General features: G+C 42.9%; 1 protein-coding gene across 5 annotated transcripts in view; it reads left to right on the forward strand.

Annotated features, from left to right (window-relative positions):
* Positions 1–4,508: 4,508 nt before the first annotated feature.
* dhx37 (DEAH (Asp-Glu-Ala-His) box polypeptide 37) overlaps positions 4,509–12,535 on the forward strand; it is a 26,365-nt gene continuing 18,338 nt past the window's right edge. For 4 of the 5 annotated variants that reach the window (XR_013968912.1, XM_080852485.1, XM_080852487.1 and 1 more), the window contains exons 1-10: positions 4,533–4,602; positions 4,756–4,851; positions 5,824–5,993; positions 6,175–6,287; positions 7,163–7,505; positions 7,798–7,946; positions 8,929–9,021; positions 9,153–9,249; positions 9,398–9,511; positions 9,867–9,968. Coding sequence is in view for 4 of the 5 variants with exons in the window: in XM_080852485.1 (XP_080708611.1) it covers positions 4,758–4,851; positions 5,824–5,993; positions 6,175–6,287; positions 7,163–7,505; positions 7,798–7,946; positions 8,929–9,021; positions 9,153–9,249; positions 9,398–9,511; positions 9,867–9,968 (1,275 nt within the window). In the remaining variant the exon portion in view is untranslated. The other variant, XM_080852486.1, reaches the window with a different exon arrangement.

Here is a 12,535-nt window from a genome sequence, read left to right on the forward strand (position 1 = left end):
GGAAGAATGACGGTTTATCATTAAACTATTGTTTCTTAAATTGAATTGTCTTATGAAACCATATCAAATGTTTGTAGTAACAGTTTTAGAAAAGCAATAAGCCCCGCGAGTCCGTGGTTTGCGCTGATTTTAGAACAGGTAGGGGGTTTAATAACAACAATAACGGAAAGTATTTTTTTTCTCCAATAAAACTAGGGAAATGATCAATCCAAAAATGTATCTTCAAGAGAAGGCTCAGCAGAGAATGAAGCTGCTGAAGATGTTCAACCTGCCAAAGGCCATGATGGTGCACTTTTACACTGCCATGGTTGAGTTCATCCTGCTCCATCACCATCTGGTGCTACGCTGCCTTCACGGCCAAAGACAAGAGCAGACTGCTGAAAATCATTCATACCACTGAGAGGGTGATCGCTTTAGGACCTGTATCCAGATTATAGCTGGCCAAAACCTCACGCCATAACAACAGTTTCTTTCCAATGAATGAGTGGGGTACCAAAGTCATAGTTGGGGTGCATGATCTGGACACACTGCACAACAGGGTTAGTCTTACCTTACTCTTTTCCTGTATTCTTAGCCTCCCCTTGTCCTCATAATTGTAACACAACTAAATCTGCCTGAAATAACGGTTCTTTCTTCTTTTTCCCCTATTGTTGAGAATTCTTTCTGCAAGCTTATGCTTTTGCAAAAACGATTTCGATTCAATACTGGAAGAGCCACAATCCACATTTTTCCACCCACAATGCAAGCTGCACCACACTTATATTTCCTAAAATAATAGTCAACTCGACCTACGACAAGTTTCTTCATAGTAGTTTTGATGCAGATTGTTATCACTTTACATGTATTTCCCAAAACTACATTCGACTTTTACCGGTATAGTGAGGTTTTAGAATAAAATGTGAAGGCCAGATCTGAATTTTGGCAGTTGCTAATGAACATGACTCTAATAGACTGGCTGTCTTGCTGCTTACTCTGTCTTTTGAGAAACTCTGCAGCGACATCAACACAGGGTTTAAGTCTTGCAGAGGGAGAGGTGAAAACTGCTGAGAACTGAAATACTTCCTCAAAAGACTCTTTATTGCATCTGGATTAGTCATGATGTCAATGCCACTAGATTGTATCCCCACATTGACAACATCCTTGGCCCTGCCCCTTAAAGCAACATCATGTAACAATTTTGCCTTAAAATAAATAATAATTTTGTTGGTACACTGATTTGTCATATGGAGAAGGGCTTGGTTACTTTGGTGGACAGGGCTTTTCACAAAAGCTAAGTAATGCTTTATGGCACCACCTCATCTGTATGGGCATCAAGGCAGAGGGCATGAAGAAAATGAGGAAGACATTGGAGTTAGCAAGGAAGAGGAACCAGCCTTTTCTCGTTGGCAAGAGCTAAAAGAGACAAAATAAAAGTCCGATGCCAGGCTCGCCTTTCTGTGGGACTAGTCAGTATAACTTATTAGCTGTCTTGTTATGTCTTGTGTTGTGCTTGCTTGATGTTTGGCTATGTTAGGAAAAAGTGTAAAAGTGAACTACACTCTGCAACTTCAGAGGGACCTGTTCCTCAGTGGTCAGGCCTCCCCTCCTTGTGAAGGTTCGCAAGGTTCTCAATCCACTCCTCAAGTGTAACAGAAGTGTCACCTCTGAAAGTAGTGGAATCTCTCACTTTCTTCTGACTCACTACTTGATTAACTTGATATAGAGTCAAGTTAACTTGCTAAGCTAGGCTAGGCTTACTTACAGCAGCACGACGGATCAATAGCTATTCGCTAACAGTATGCTATCAGCTAAAACTAACAAAATCTCTTGAAAATGTGCTGACTTTGACATTATGACAAACTAGTTACTCAAGGACTGTCCTTACACAGTCAAACATCAAGCAAGTGCAACACAAGACAAAGCAAGACGGCAAAATAAGCTACTTACTAGTTCGGCAGAAAGTGAACAAGTCAGGCTGCCGGGCTGCGGCAGGCAAAACTACAGAACGCAGTTATATGCCTATGGACCCTGGTATGGCAATGGCACGGAGGCGATTCTCCATATTAAAAGTCATTGTAGTGCCCCAATTTTGAGCTGTAGCGCCAAATTTTAAGCTGTTATTTTAACGTTAAACTGCTTATCCTAACCCTAATCCTGAAGTATAATTGTTGCATAATGGGGCTTTAAATGTGAGAGAATGTTGTCTGCAAACTGGCCTATGTGTTAACTACCTAACCTAAAATGTCATATGTGTATCCTATGGAGTGGATGCGCAGGGAGAGGGGCTATTATGGTGTGTGTTTGTATGTGCGGTATGTGGTGTGTGACTACAAGAGTACAACACACACACCACATACTGCACACATACTAATACTAACACACACCCAAAACGTCAGGCAAGCAGATCAATCACAGTTGATGCCGTCTGTGTCACCACAATCTGAAGAGGCTTGGCCATGTTCCTTCCATCTACAAACTGGCCTCCATCACCCCCTTCCTCAAAAAACCCACTCTCGACCCCGCTAACCTCTCCAATTACCGCCCCATCTCCAACCTGCCGTTCCTCTCCAAAACACTTAAATGCATCGTCGCCGCCCAACTCCACACCCACCTCCAGTAAAACAACCTCTACGAACCCCTCCAATCTGGTTTCCGCCCACTTCACAGTACTGAAACAGCCCTGGTCAAAGTAATCAACGATCTCCTCACCTCTGCAGACTCCGGTGCCCTCAACATCCTGTTACTACTAAACCTCAGCGCAGCGTTTGACACTATAAACCATTCCATCCTCCTACAAAGGCTGCGCCAACTGGGTGTTGAGGGCTCTGCACTTGACTGGCTCACATCATACCTCACAAACAGGCAACAGTTCATCTCCCTCTCCGGTCACTCATCCACCCTCTCCCCAGTTACGCAGGGGGTCCCCCAGGGCTCAGTCCTCGGCCCCCTCCTCTTCATCCGCTACCTTTTCCCCCTTGGTCACATCCTCCGTCAACTCACCCTGGACTTCCACTGCTTCGCAGACGACACCCAGATATACGTCACCACCAAATCCACCCAAAATCCTCCCCTCACCCACATCGAAACCTGCATCTCCACAATAAAAACTTGGCTAACTCACAACTTCCTCAAACTGAACAGTGACAAAACAGAGCTCCTCCTCATTGGCACCAAATCCACTCTCAATAAAACCGGTCCCATTTCACTCACCATTGACACCTCGACCATCACCCCCTCCACCCTGGTATGCAATCTCGGTGTCATCATGGACCCCACCCTCTCCTTCACTCCCCATGTCAGCCACATCGTCAAGACCTCATATTTCCACCTCCGCCGCATTGCCAAAATCAGACACTGCCTCCCCCTCCCCGCAGCTGAATCCCTCATCCATGCCTTCATCTCCTCTCGCCTCGACTACTGCAACTCCCTCCTCACTGGCATCTCCTCCCATTCCCTCCATAGACTCCAAATGGTCCAAAACTCCGCTGCCCGCCTCCTCACCCACACCCGGTCCCGTGAACACATCACTCCCGTTCTCCACTCTCTCCACTGGCTCCCCATCAAGCAGCGCATCAACTTAAAAATACTCCTCCTCACCTTCAAAGCTCTTCACCACCTAGCCTCCCCTACCTGTCTGACCTCCTCCTCCTCCTCCTCCACCACCGCCCCTCCCGAGCCACCCGTTCCTCCTCCACTATCACACCAACATCCCGACTAAAAACTTTTGGCGACAGAGCATTCTCACGCACAGCACCCCGACTTTGGAATTCCCTCCCCCAATCTGTTCGCCAGTCTCCCTCACTCACAACATTCAAAACCCGCCTCAAAACATACCTCTTCACCCAAGCCTATGATCTTCCCTACCCCTAGCCACCTATACCCCACTGTCTACACTCTTACCCCCTGTTACATCTCCATCATCTCTCAGCAATTATGTTTTTTCTGCCTGTGCTGTGTATGCTTATGCTGTCTGTAATACCACCCCCCCCCCCCCCCACCCCCCCCTTTTATGTCATTGTAAATTGCGACTTTGGGTCATTGAAAAGCGCATTATAAATAAAAATAAAAAGTTATTAGAGAAATTCTAAACATAAAAACAAGTATCTACATGCACAGGACACGAGACGCATTAAAATACTGTCAAATATTATCCCCCTGATTTATGGGTCTTGAATAATTGTATTTGTTTAATAATCAAAACCGATATACCAGGTATAAACATATAGCCTACTCTAAATAGGCCTACAGTAGTCAGAGCTAGGTGAAAAATATGAGACTTTTGGCCAATTAAGTTGTACCAGCCAGACAAATGTTCGCTTGATTAATAAGTACAATGCTGAGGCATATTAGATTACGTGAGTTAAAACACATCCTTCAAATAAAAGAAAGAAAATATTAACTTGTTATGAAGCGTATGCATTTACTGCCTTCTACATCGCGTCAGTGTGCGTCAGCTGTAATGCTTTTTTTGCGTTACATAGGAACCTTTCTTCACGCGTAAAGACACGGCCGGAGGGAAACAGAAGACGGACCTTGTCCACACGTGAGAGTTTGGGGAAAATAGACTGTCTGTTCCACAAGTGATTTGAAGTGTTTTTTGTAATTCATATGGATTAAGATCAAGTAAGTTGCCCCTTACAATTATGTTCTATGCTAATAACTAAGGTCCAAACGTCTTGAGAGCCTCGTCAACGTGCCTATTAGTTAACATACGCTTACTAATGTTACAGCACTGTAACAGTCTGACTGACTGATTTTTTCCCCCCTGATGCTTAGAGATGGGCAGACTGAAGAAGAAACAAAATTGGAAAGGACGACAACAGCCGGACACTCCGTCACAAAATAAGAGCGATGTGGTGGTGGAAATCAGTGGTAAATCAATAGCAAATTTAATCAGATCTACCATAGTGTTATCCATCCTTAAAGTACTGCAAAATTCAGTTGTGTATGCTCCTGTAAGAGTAGCTTGTGACAGTAACTAGAGAGCGTTACTTTGTCTGTTACTAAGTGTGGTGTCTGGCAATGTCTTGTATTCATTTACTGTAGCGTTGTATGGCTTAGTAACAGTGAATGCTGTGAATGTATGCGTATTTTCTGATGTGTACTGATGTGGTCAGTAGTTGAGAAGTTCCTGTGATATATGAATTTTCATATGAAGGTTAAAGGCTGTTTACTGTTGGTATGTAACTTTATGCTAAATTAGGTTTGAAGGGAAGATGTTGTGGAATATCCTGGCCTTTCCATAGTTCCTGGAGGTGTTCAGTAGGTGTTCAGTAACTGGGTAGGGCACCAAACAAATTTCTTACATTGGTTGCACTCATGCGCCTAACCTTTCATTTAGGTGCACCAGCACATAATATAGATGTGCGTCACCTTTTCCACCAGGCCTTCTGGTGCCGAAATAATGCATTTAATAATGCCTTTTTGGTCAGTTCCCAAACTCGTTTGTAATTGAATTACCAGAATATTTTAATATTAATATTTTAATATGATGTTGCTCGAGGAGGAGTACAGGGCACGGTTTCTCATACACGCATACCTTATTTATTTTCCTCACCTGCACCTGAAATACCAGGGTCAGAGCCCGTCAGAGGCAGAGTAGGGCTGTGCCTTCGCCGAACAGTCATTTCTTGACTAAAGGTATTTGTTGGTTTTAGGTTGAATGACTAGGTTTAGGTTTAGCTTTGCTGATGGCAGAAATGTTCCTGAATTTTTGTAGGATTTTTGGTTATTCAGAATAAGGTGGGGTTTTTTTTTAAATCCTTTTTGAACCAATGACCTGGCTTATTTTATTGGAGAGTGGGGTTGATGGTCCTTCTGCTAAAATAGTTTTTCTTCCCTTAGATGACACAGCTCTGAAAGGAGTGGATGACAGCAATGCACTTGTGCTCCCTGCCACCAAAACCAAGAAGACTAAAGAATCAGGGCAGCTGTTAGCCAAGAAACGGCCCCTCACCAAGAAACAGAGGAAGAACCTTGAAAAAGTTCTGGAACTCAAAGAGAAGAAAGCATCTGTAAGGCTTTTCTGTCTGAATACACATGAAGGGTGTTGATTCTCTTAAATGATTAACCCCCGGAACTGTATCTTTGTCATTATCTTGGCTTAAGGTTAGCCAACACTCTATTTCACTTTCGATTTGATTTTCTTCTCCCTGTTGTCTGTCTCTCTCCATCTCTTTTTCCCTGTCTTTTTAGCGTGCAGACATCTTGACCAAGCTAGCGGAGGTGCAGCTACCAGATTCCGAACTGAAGCTGCTCTATACTACATCTAAACTGGGAACAGGAGATAAACTCTATCAGACCAAAGAGTAAGACCTGCATTATTACTTTTTAAAACTCATTTTGTTCAAAATGTTGCACACAAACATGTAATGCTCTATATCAACACTTTCTTAGGTAAAGGAATGGATACGATTTTATTGATACAGATGCTATTATGGATTCTGCTTATCGGTCCGATTCTTTAATGATTCCCTTATAAATTCCTGATCATGTAGAAAAAGTAGAACTACACAGGTTTTCAGCGTCAATGCAGCTATTTTATTATTTTTGAGTCTGATTACAGCGTAGAATGTCTACCTAATTACATTTTCAACATGTTTAAATAAACCGCCTCTTTTCTTAAAATATATAACTTGGATAACATATATAAAACTGAATGGTAAAGTAGACAATTCTTCTAGTAACATTTGAATTAATGACAATTCTCCATTTTAAAAGGGAATAATGATAATTGTGGTTTGTGATAATGCTTGTTTATTTCAGTTTTACAGCGTTTCACTCAGTTGAAGTAGTCTAATATGGACTCAGTCCGCACTATAGACTACCGTATAAATAGGTCATGTTAGCCAGCCTTTTTGAGGTAACATTATTGCACTAGCTAACAGTTACTTGTTAACTTGGAGACATAATATTACCTAGCTGTTATTGTTGATATGACAGAAACTCACTTGCTGTATGTAGTTTGACATTATGGCACATGAGTTTTTACAATTCGTTGATGATTCTCATACGATTCTCAACTGGAACCTGGAACTGGATTCTCTCGATTCTGGTCCCTACACTTTATTACACTTTATATGTGTGCATTTTGCAAACCATACATCAGATGTGTTTGCACATATGTATGTTTGTGTATGTGTGCTATGTACGTTTACTCAATTACTTGTGTGTGTTTGAGCAGCTTCACTGATGAGACATCCGTCCCAGGCTCTGCCCCTCCACGCATCAGCAGTCTGAGCGGAGTGAACCGCAAGAGGAAGAGGAGACACAAGGAGGATGACGATGAAGAACAGCAGAAGGAGGAATCCGAGTCCTCCTCAGAGGAAGAGTCTGAAGAAGAGGAGGCAGAAGAGATAAAGGTGGAAGAGAAGGATGGACAGGGCTTGGTGAAGGAGGTGAAAAGAGAAGAACTAAAGACAGAAGAAAAGAAAGAGGAGAAAAAGAAAGAAGTTACCCCCTCCTGCAGTAAAGAGCCATACCAACCTGCTGTGTTCATCCCTGTGGACCGACTACCAGAGATTCAGGTGTGTGTGTGTGTGTGTTAGTGTGTGTGTGTGTCTGCCTGCCTGCCTAGATGCCTGGCTGTTAGTGTAGCAGGCTTCCATGTTAATATGTCCTAATTAATAAGACATTATATTCGAACAATGAATGCAGACCTAATTTAGAGAATAAGAACCACACAGTTGCGGATTTACCTAGGTCAGCCTTTGCTAGTGGGAAATGTCAGGTCTGGTCATTCAGAATTGAATGTTTACATGTTCTTTACGTGTGTGTGTGTGTGTGTGTGTGTGTGTGTGTGTGTGTGTGTGAGTGTAGGCAGCCCGTCTGAAGCTGCCGGTGCTGGCTGAGGAGCAGGTGATTATGGAGGCTGTGAGGGAGAACCCCTGTATTGTTCTGTGTGGGGAGACAGGCAGCGGCAAAACCACACAGGTCCCACAGTTCCTCTACGAAGCTGGCTATGCAAGGTACGCACACACACACACACACAAACACACACACACACACACACACTCGTATCACACAGTTGCCACAGTTTCTCTACGAAGTAGAAACACACAGAGTACACACACACACACACACACACACACAGAGACTCACATAGTAAAAATGTGAAAAGACCCTTTGGTCTGCAATACATCCTCCCCTCCCAGCATGATCATACTCCATCTGTGACTTGGCGTGATTCTGGGGCATTATTGTTTTTTGGACATTCTGATTAGTTTCGTTAAATGTAACCATTTCAGTGTTGAACAATCAAGTGTCATTTCTCCATGTGTTATTTTCTACACCGGTGACTGCATTCTTCTAGCCTGGTGACACCAGCCTACGTATTTCCGCCTGAATTGATTTCACGCTCATACTCAGTCTGGCCCAGCCCCATTGACAATCGTTTCCAGAACTCAAAATTTTGCCGGACCAATCAGCGAACAGTTCAGAGCTGTGACGCAAAACTCGCCTTGCCGAGTTGCATGTAGTCCAGCCGAGTTTGTAGTTTAACAGTATAGCAAAAATGGCTACGGAGGAAGAGACACGAAAAGCTATCGGAGAAGTTGTCTCAACTCTCGAGAACATCAGACAATTAAAAGGAGAACAAGAGGATTGTCTTGTAAGTTTTATGATGAGAAAGGACGTCGTAGCTCTTCTCCCAACTGGCTTTGGGAAGAGTTTAATCTACCGAATGCTTACTAAACGTTGCTGATTGGTTAAGGGAACTCCAATGATTTTAAACCTCAAGATAAGCACCCGCCCATCTCGGAAACCAAAATGCATTGGGTTGGCCCAGACTGACTGACGGAATTAAATGGAGTCACAGTCTGGTAACGGCCAGGCTAGCATTCTTCTGCTCTTGGTCATTGGATGTCTCAGTCTAATCCTTCCCTCTCTTGCATACACCACATATATTCTCACTATTCTCACACACACACACACACACACACACTTTCACAGTGGCAGCGGGATCATCGGAGTGACCGAACCCAGGAGAGTGGCAGCAGTCAGTATGTCTCATCGTGTTGCCAAGGAGATGAACGTGTCGACAGGGTATGTCTCTCCACCTTACTTACTCATCCTTACACAGCCTCAGTGAGGTGTGGCATCGTGACCTCTGTGTGTGACGTGTGTGTGTGTGTGTGTGTGTGTGTGTGTGTGTGTGTGTGTGTGTGTGTCGACAGGGTGGTGTCTTACCAGATCAGATATGAGGGCAATGTGACGAAGGACACAAAGATCAAATTCATGACGGACGGAGTTCTGCTGAAAGAGATACAGAAGGTAAAACAAGCACAGGCACACACGAAATACACCCATGGTGAAGGGTATACAAAAGAAACAGACAAATGCACCGGTGTTTATACACACACTTCATGAACACACACACACACACACACACACATGTAATAGGCTGTTGTTTTTTTTTCAGGACTTTCTGTTGCAGAAGTACAGTGTGGTCATCATAGATGAAGCTCACGAGCGGAGTGTTTACACAGACATCCTCATTGGACTCCTGTCCCGCATCGTTCCGCTGCGCAACAAGGTTACACACACACACACACACACACACACACACATACACATACACACATACACACTCCAGCATCCTAGTAATAATATTGTAACACATCCTATCCATTAAAAGCACACAAACATTCTCATAGTAGTGAGGTCTCATATTGTACCCCACAAGGTAACACGCGCACACACACACACACACACACACACACACACACACACACACACACACTAACGCACATTTTTCTCGACCTCTGAAACCCATCAGAGGTATCATTTTCACTGTGTGGACTACTATATGTATATCTGTGTGTGTGCGCGTGATTGTGGTTGTCTGTGTGGACTACTTTATGTATATCTTTGTGTGTGCACTCTTACAGAAAGGCCTTCCCATGAAGCTGGTGATCATGTCGGCCACTCTGCGTGTGGAGGACTTCACTCAGAACCAGAGACTCTTCCCCAACCCTCCTCTCGTCATCAAGGTCTCTTATACCATCTCTCTCCTCCCCCTCTCTTTTTTCTCTCCACAGTTCAATCAGTCAATTCAGTACCATTTCAATTTAGTGAGCTCTACTAGTATGATCTTTTTTGCCTTTGCCAAAGCACAACACAGTCTTTAAATGCCAGAATGCAGATGGCAATACAGGTCGCTACCTCAGAATAATAAGGTTCTATCTGCGTTCAGGTCAGTTTTGAGATATTGAGGTTTAAAGTTTTAGCATTGCATATACCAAAACTGACAAATGGGGCACATTTTTCAGAATAAAACACTCAATTTTTTTTTTTTTTTTTTTTTTTTTTTTAAAACACCTTAAATAATGTTCATAAATTATGCCAGAATAGGAATATGTAAATAACTCAATTTTGACAAAAATGTCAGATAGAACCTTATTATTCTAGGGTAGCGAGGTGGCAAAAATATATATTTGCATATACAGTGGGGAAAATAAGTATTTGAACCCCTACCGATTTCGCAAGTTTGGCCACTTGCAAAGAAATGTGTGATCTAGAATTGTATTGGTAGGTGTTTTTTAACAGTGAGAAACAGAATATCAACACAAAAAATCAGAAAACTGCATTTTATAACATTTATGACTTTATTTGCATTTGATGCAAAAAATAAGTATTTGAACCCCCAAGCAAACAGCAAGAATTCTGGCTCACAATGACCAGTTATGTGCCCAAGAAGCACACAGATTAGTCCTCATTAGGTCTAACAAGGTACACCTGATCTCAACTGGTGACGTTTATAAAAGAAACCTGTCCAAAGAATCATACTTCACACCTTCAACCTCACCACCATGGGCAAGACCAAAGAGTTGTCCAAGGACGTCAGAGATAAGATTGTAGACCTGCACAAGGCTGGAATGGGCTACAAAACCATTGGCAAGCAGCTTGGTGAGAAGCAGACAACTATTGGTGCGATTATTCGTAAATGGAGGCAACAACAAACAAATGTTAATCGCTCTAGGTCTGGGGCTCCATGCAAGATATCCCCTCGTGCGGAATCAGTGATCATTCGAAAGGTGCAGAATAACCCCAGAACTACACAGGGGGAGCTTGTGAATGATCTCAATGCAGCTGGGACCAGAGTCACCAAAAAAGCCATTGGCAACACACCACGCCGTAATTTTTTGAAGTACTGCAGCACTCGCAAGGTCCCCCTGCTCAAGGAAGCGCATGTACAGGGCCATCTGAAGTTTACCATTGCACACTTGAATGATTCTAGGGAGGATTGGGAGACAGAATGTGGTCAGATGCAATGGCGGTTCTAGACCATTTTTACAAGGGGGGCCAAGGAGGGGCCAGGGTTTAACCAGGGGGGCACATAAAAAAAAACGCAACAAATGAAATTTAAAGATTATAAACTTATAATACTTTAAAAACATATAAACATATAGAACTTAACTTAACATTATAAGAATGAGGGCAGGTGTAAGAGAGGTAGGGCCATAAAAAATAAAAATAAAAAATACAGTAAAGGGTGAAAATACAGAGCATTGTCAAAAGTTCTCTCAACTTTTGACACTGTGTGGGCGGGAACCAAAGCAAGAGTGGCTCTTCTCTGATTGGTCCTGATTTGACAGCAGGAGAGTCTCATATTCACGACAACCGTTTACCAAAACTCTGTTAAGTAGCTTCATATGTCTTTGTATGAACCGACCCGAAGTAACGGTACCCATAACACCTGTTTTTATTAAATAGTAGTGGTGATTATGGCATTTGACCCACGATCACTTTATTAATTCCAGGAAAAAGAGTCAGTTCTCATGACAGTCGATGTTATCTGCCCCTCATCATGTTATTAAATGTTATTGTTTAGTTGCTAGCTAGTCTACTGCTGATCTAAGATTCCTGCGCTAGCAATAAGCCTTTGCTTGCTAACAGTGTTGAAAGCAGTGAAAACACCCTGATCATGAGATACATTAAATTAATTACACTGAAGTCAACTTTGAAAACTCATCAGCAAGAGCTAGCAATAAAAGGCTTTTTGCTAGCGCAGGAATCTAAAGCAAGCTAGAAGCTAGACATGTTACCTACTGGCAGATAACAGCAACTAGGTCACGAGAACTGACACTCTTTTTATCCTGGAATTAATAAAGTGATTTTGAAAGACTGTGTATGGCCCACACAAATTCTTGTGGCCGTGAAAACAAATTCATTCAGTCCGTCTATGACAATGTATAACATCTGGGAAAGTCAACAGGCATAGGATATTTCCATCTTTTGGTTCTTAAAAAAAACGCTGTGGTTATTTTTTTTCTTCTCTGCCTTCATGTGGCAGGAAAATCACCAGCTCAGCCGGTAGACAGTTGATCACTATTGTTACCTCTACAGGCACAGGCAGACTACCAGCTCCTCTTATGAACCAGCGATCCATTAATGAAACGGAGCGAGCCAAACATTTAAATCGTAGCTCCTCTTTCCAAAAAGCACCACACATGGCATACTACAGTGATAGGGTGCGCCGCTTTAATTAACCCGTATAGAACTTTGTGTCGCACTAGTGACCCCAAGAGTGACCCCAAGAGTACATCATACCCACCAT

This window comes from Sprattus sprattus (genome assembly GCF_963457725.1).
Source record: "Sprattus sprattus genome assembly, chromosome: 15".
In the NCBI taxonomy this organism is placed as follows: domain Eukaryota; kingdom Metazoa; phylum Chordata; class Actinopteri; order Clupeiformes; family Clupeidae; genus Sprattus; species Sprattus sprattus.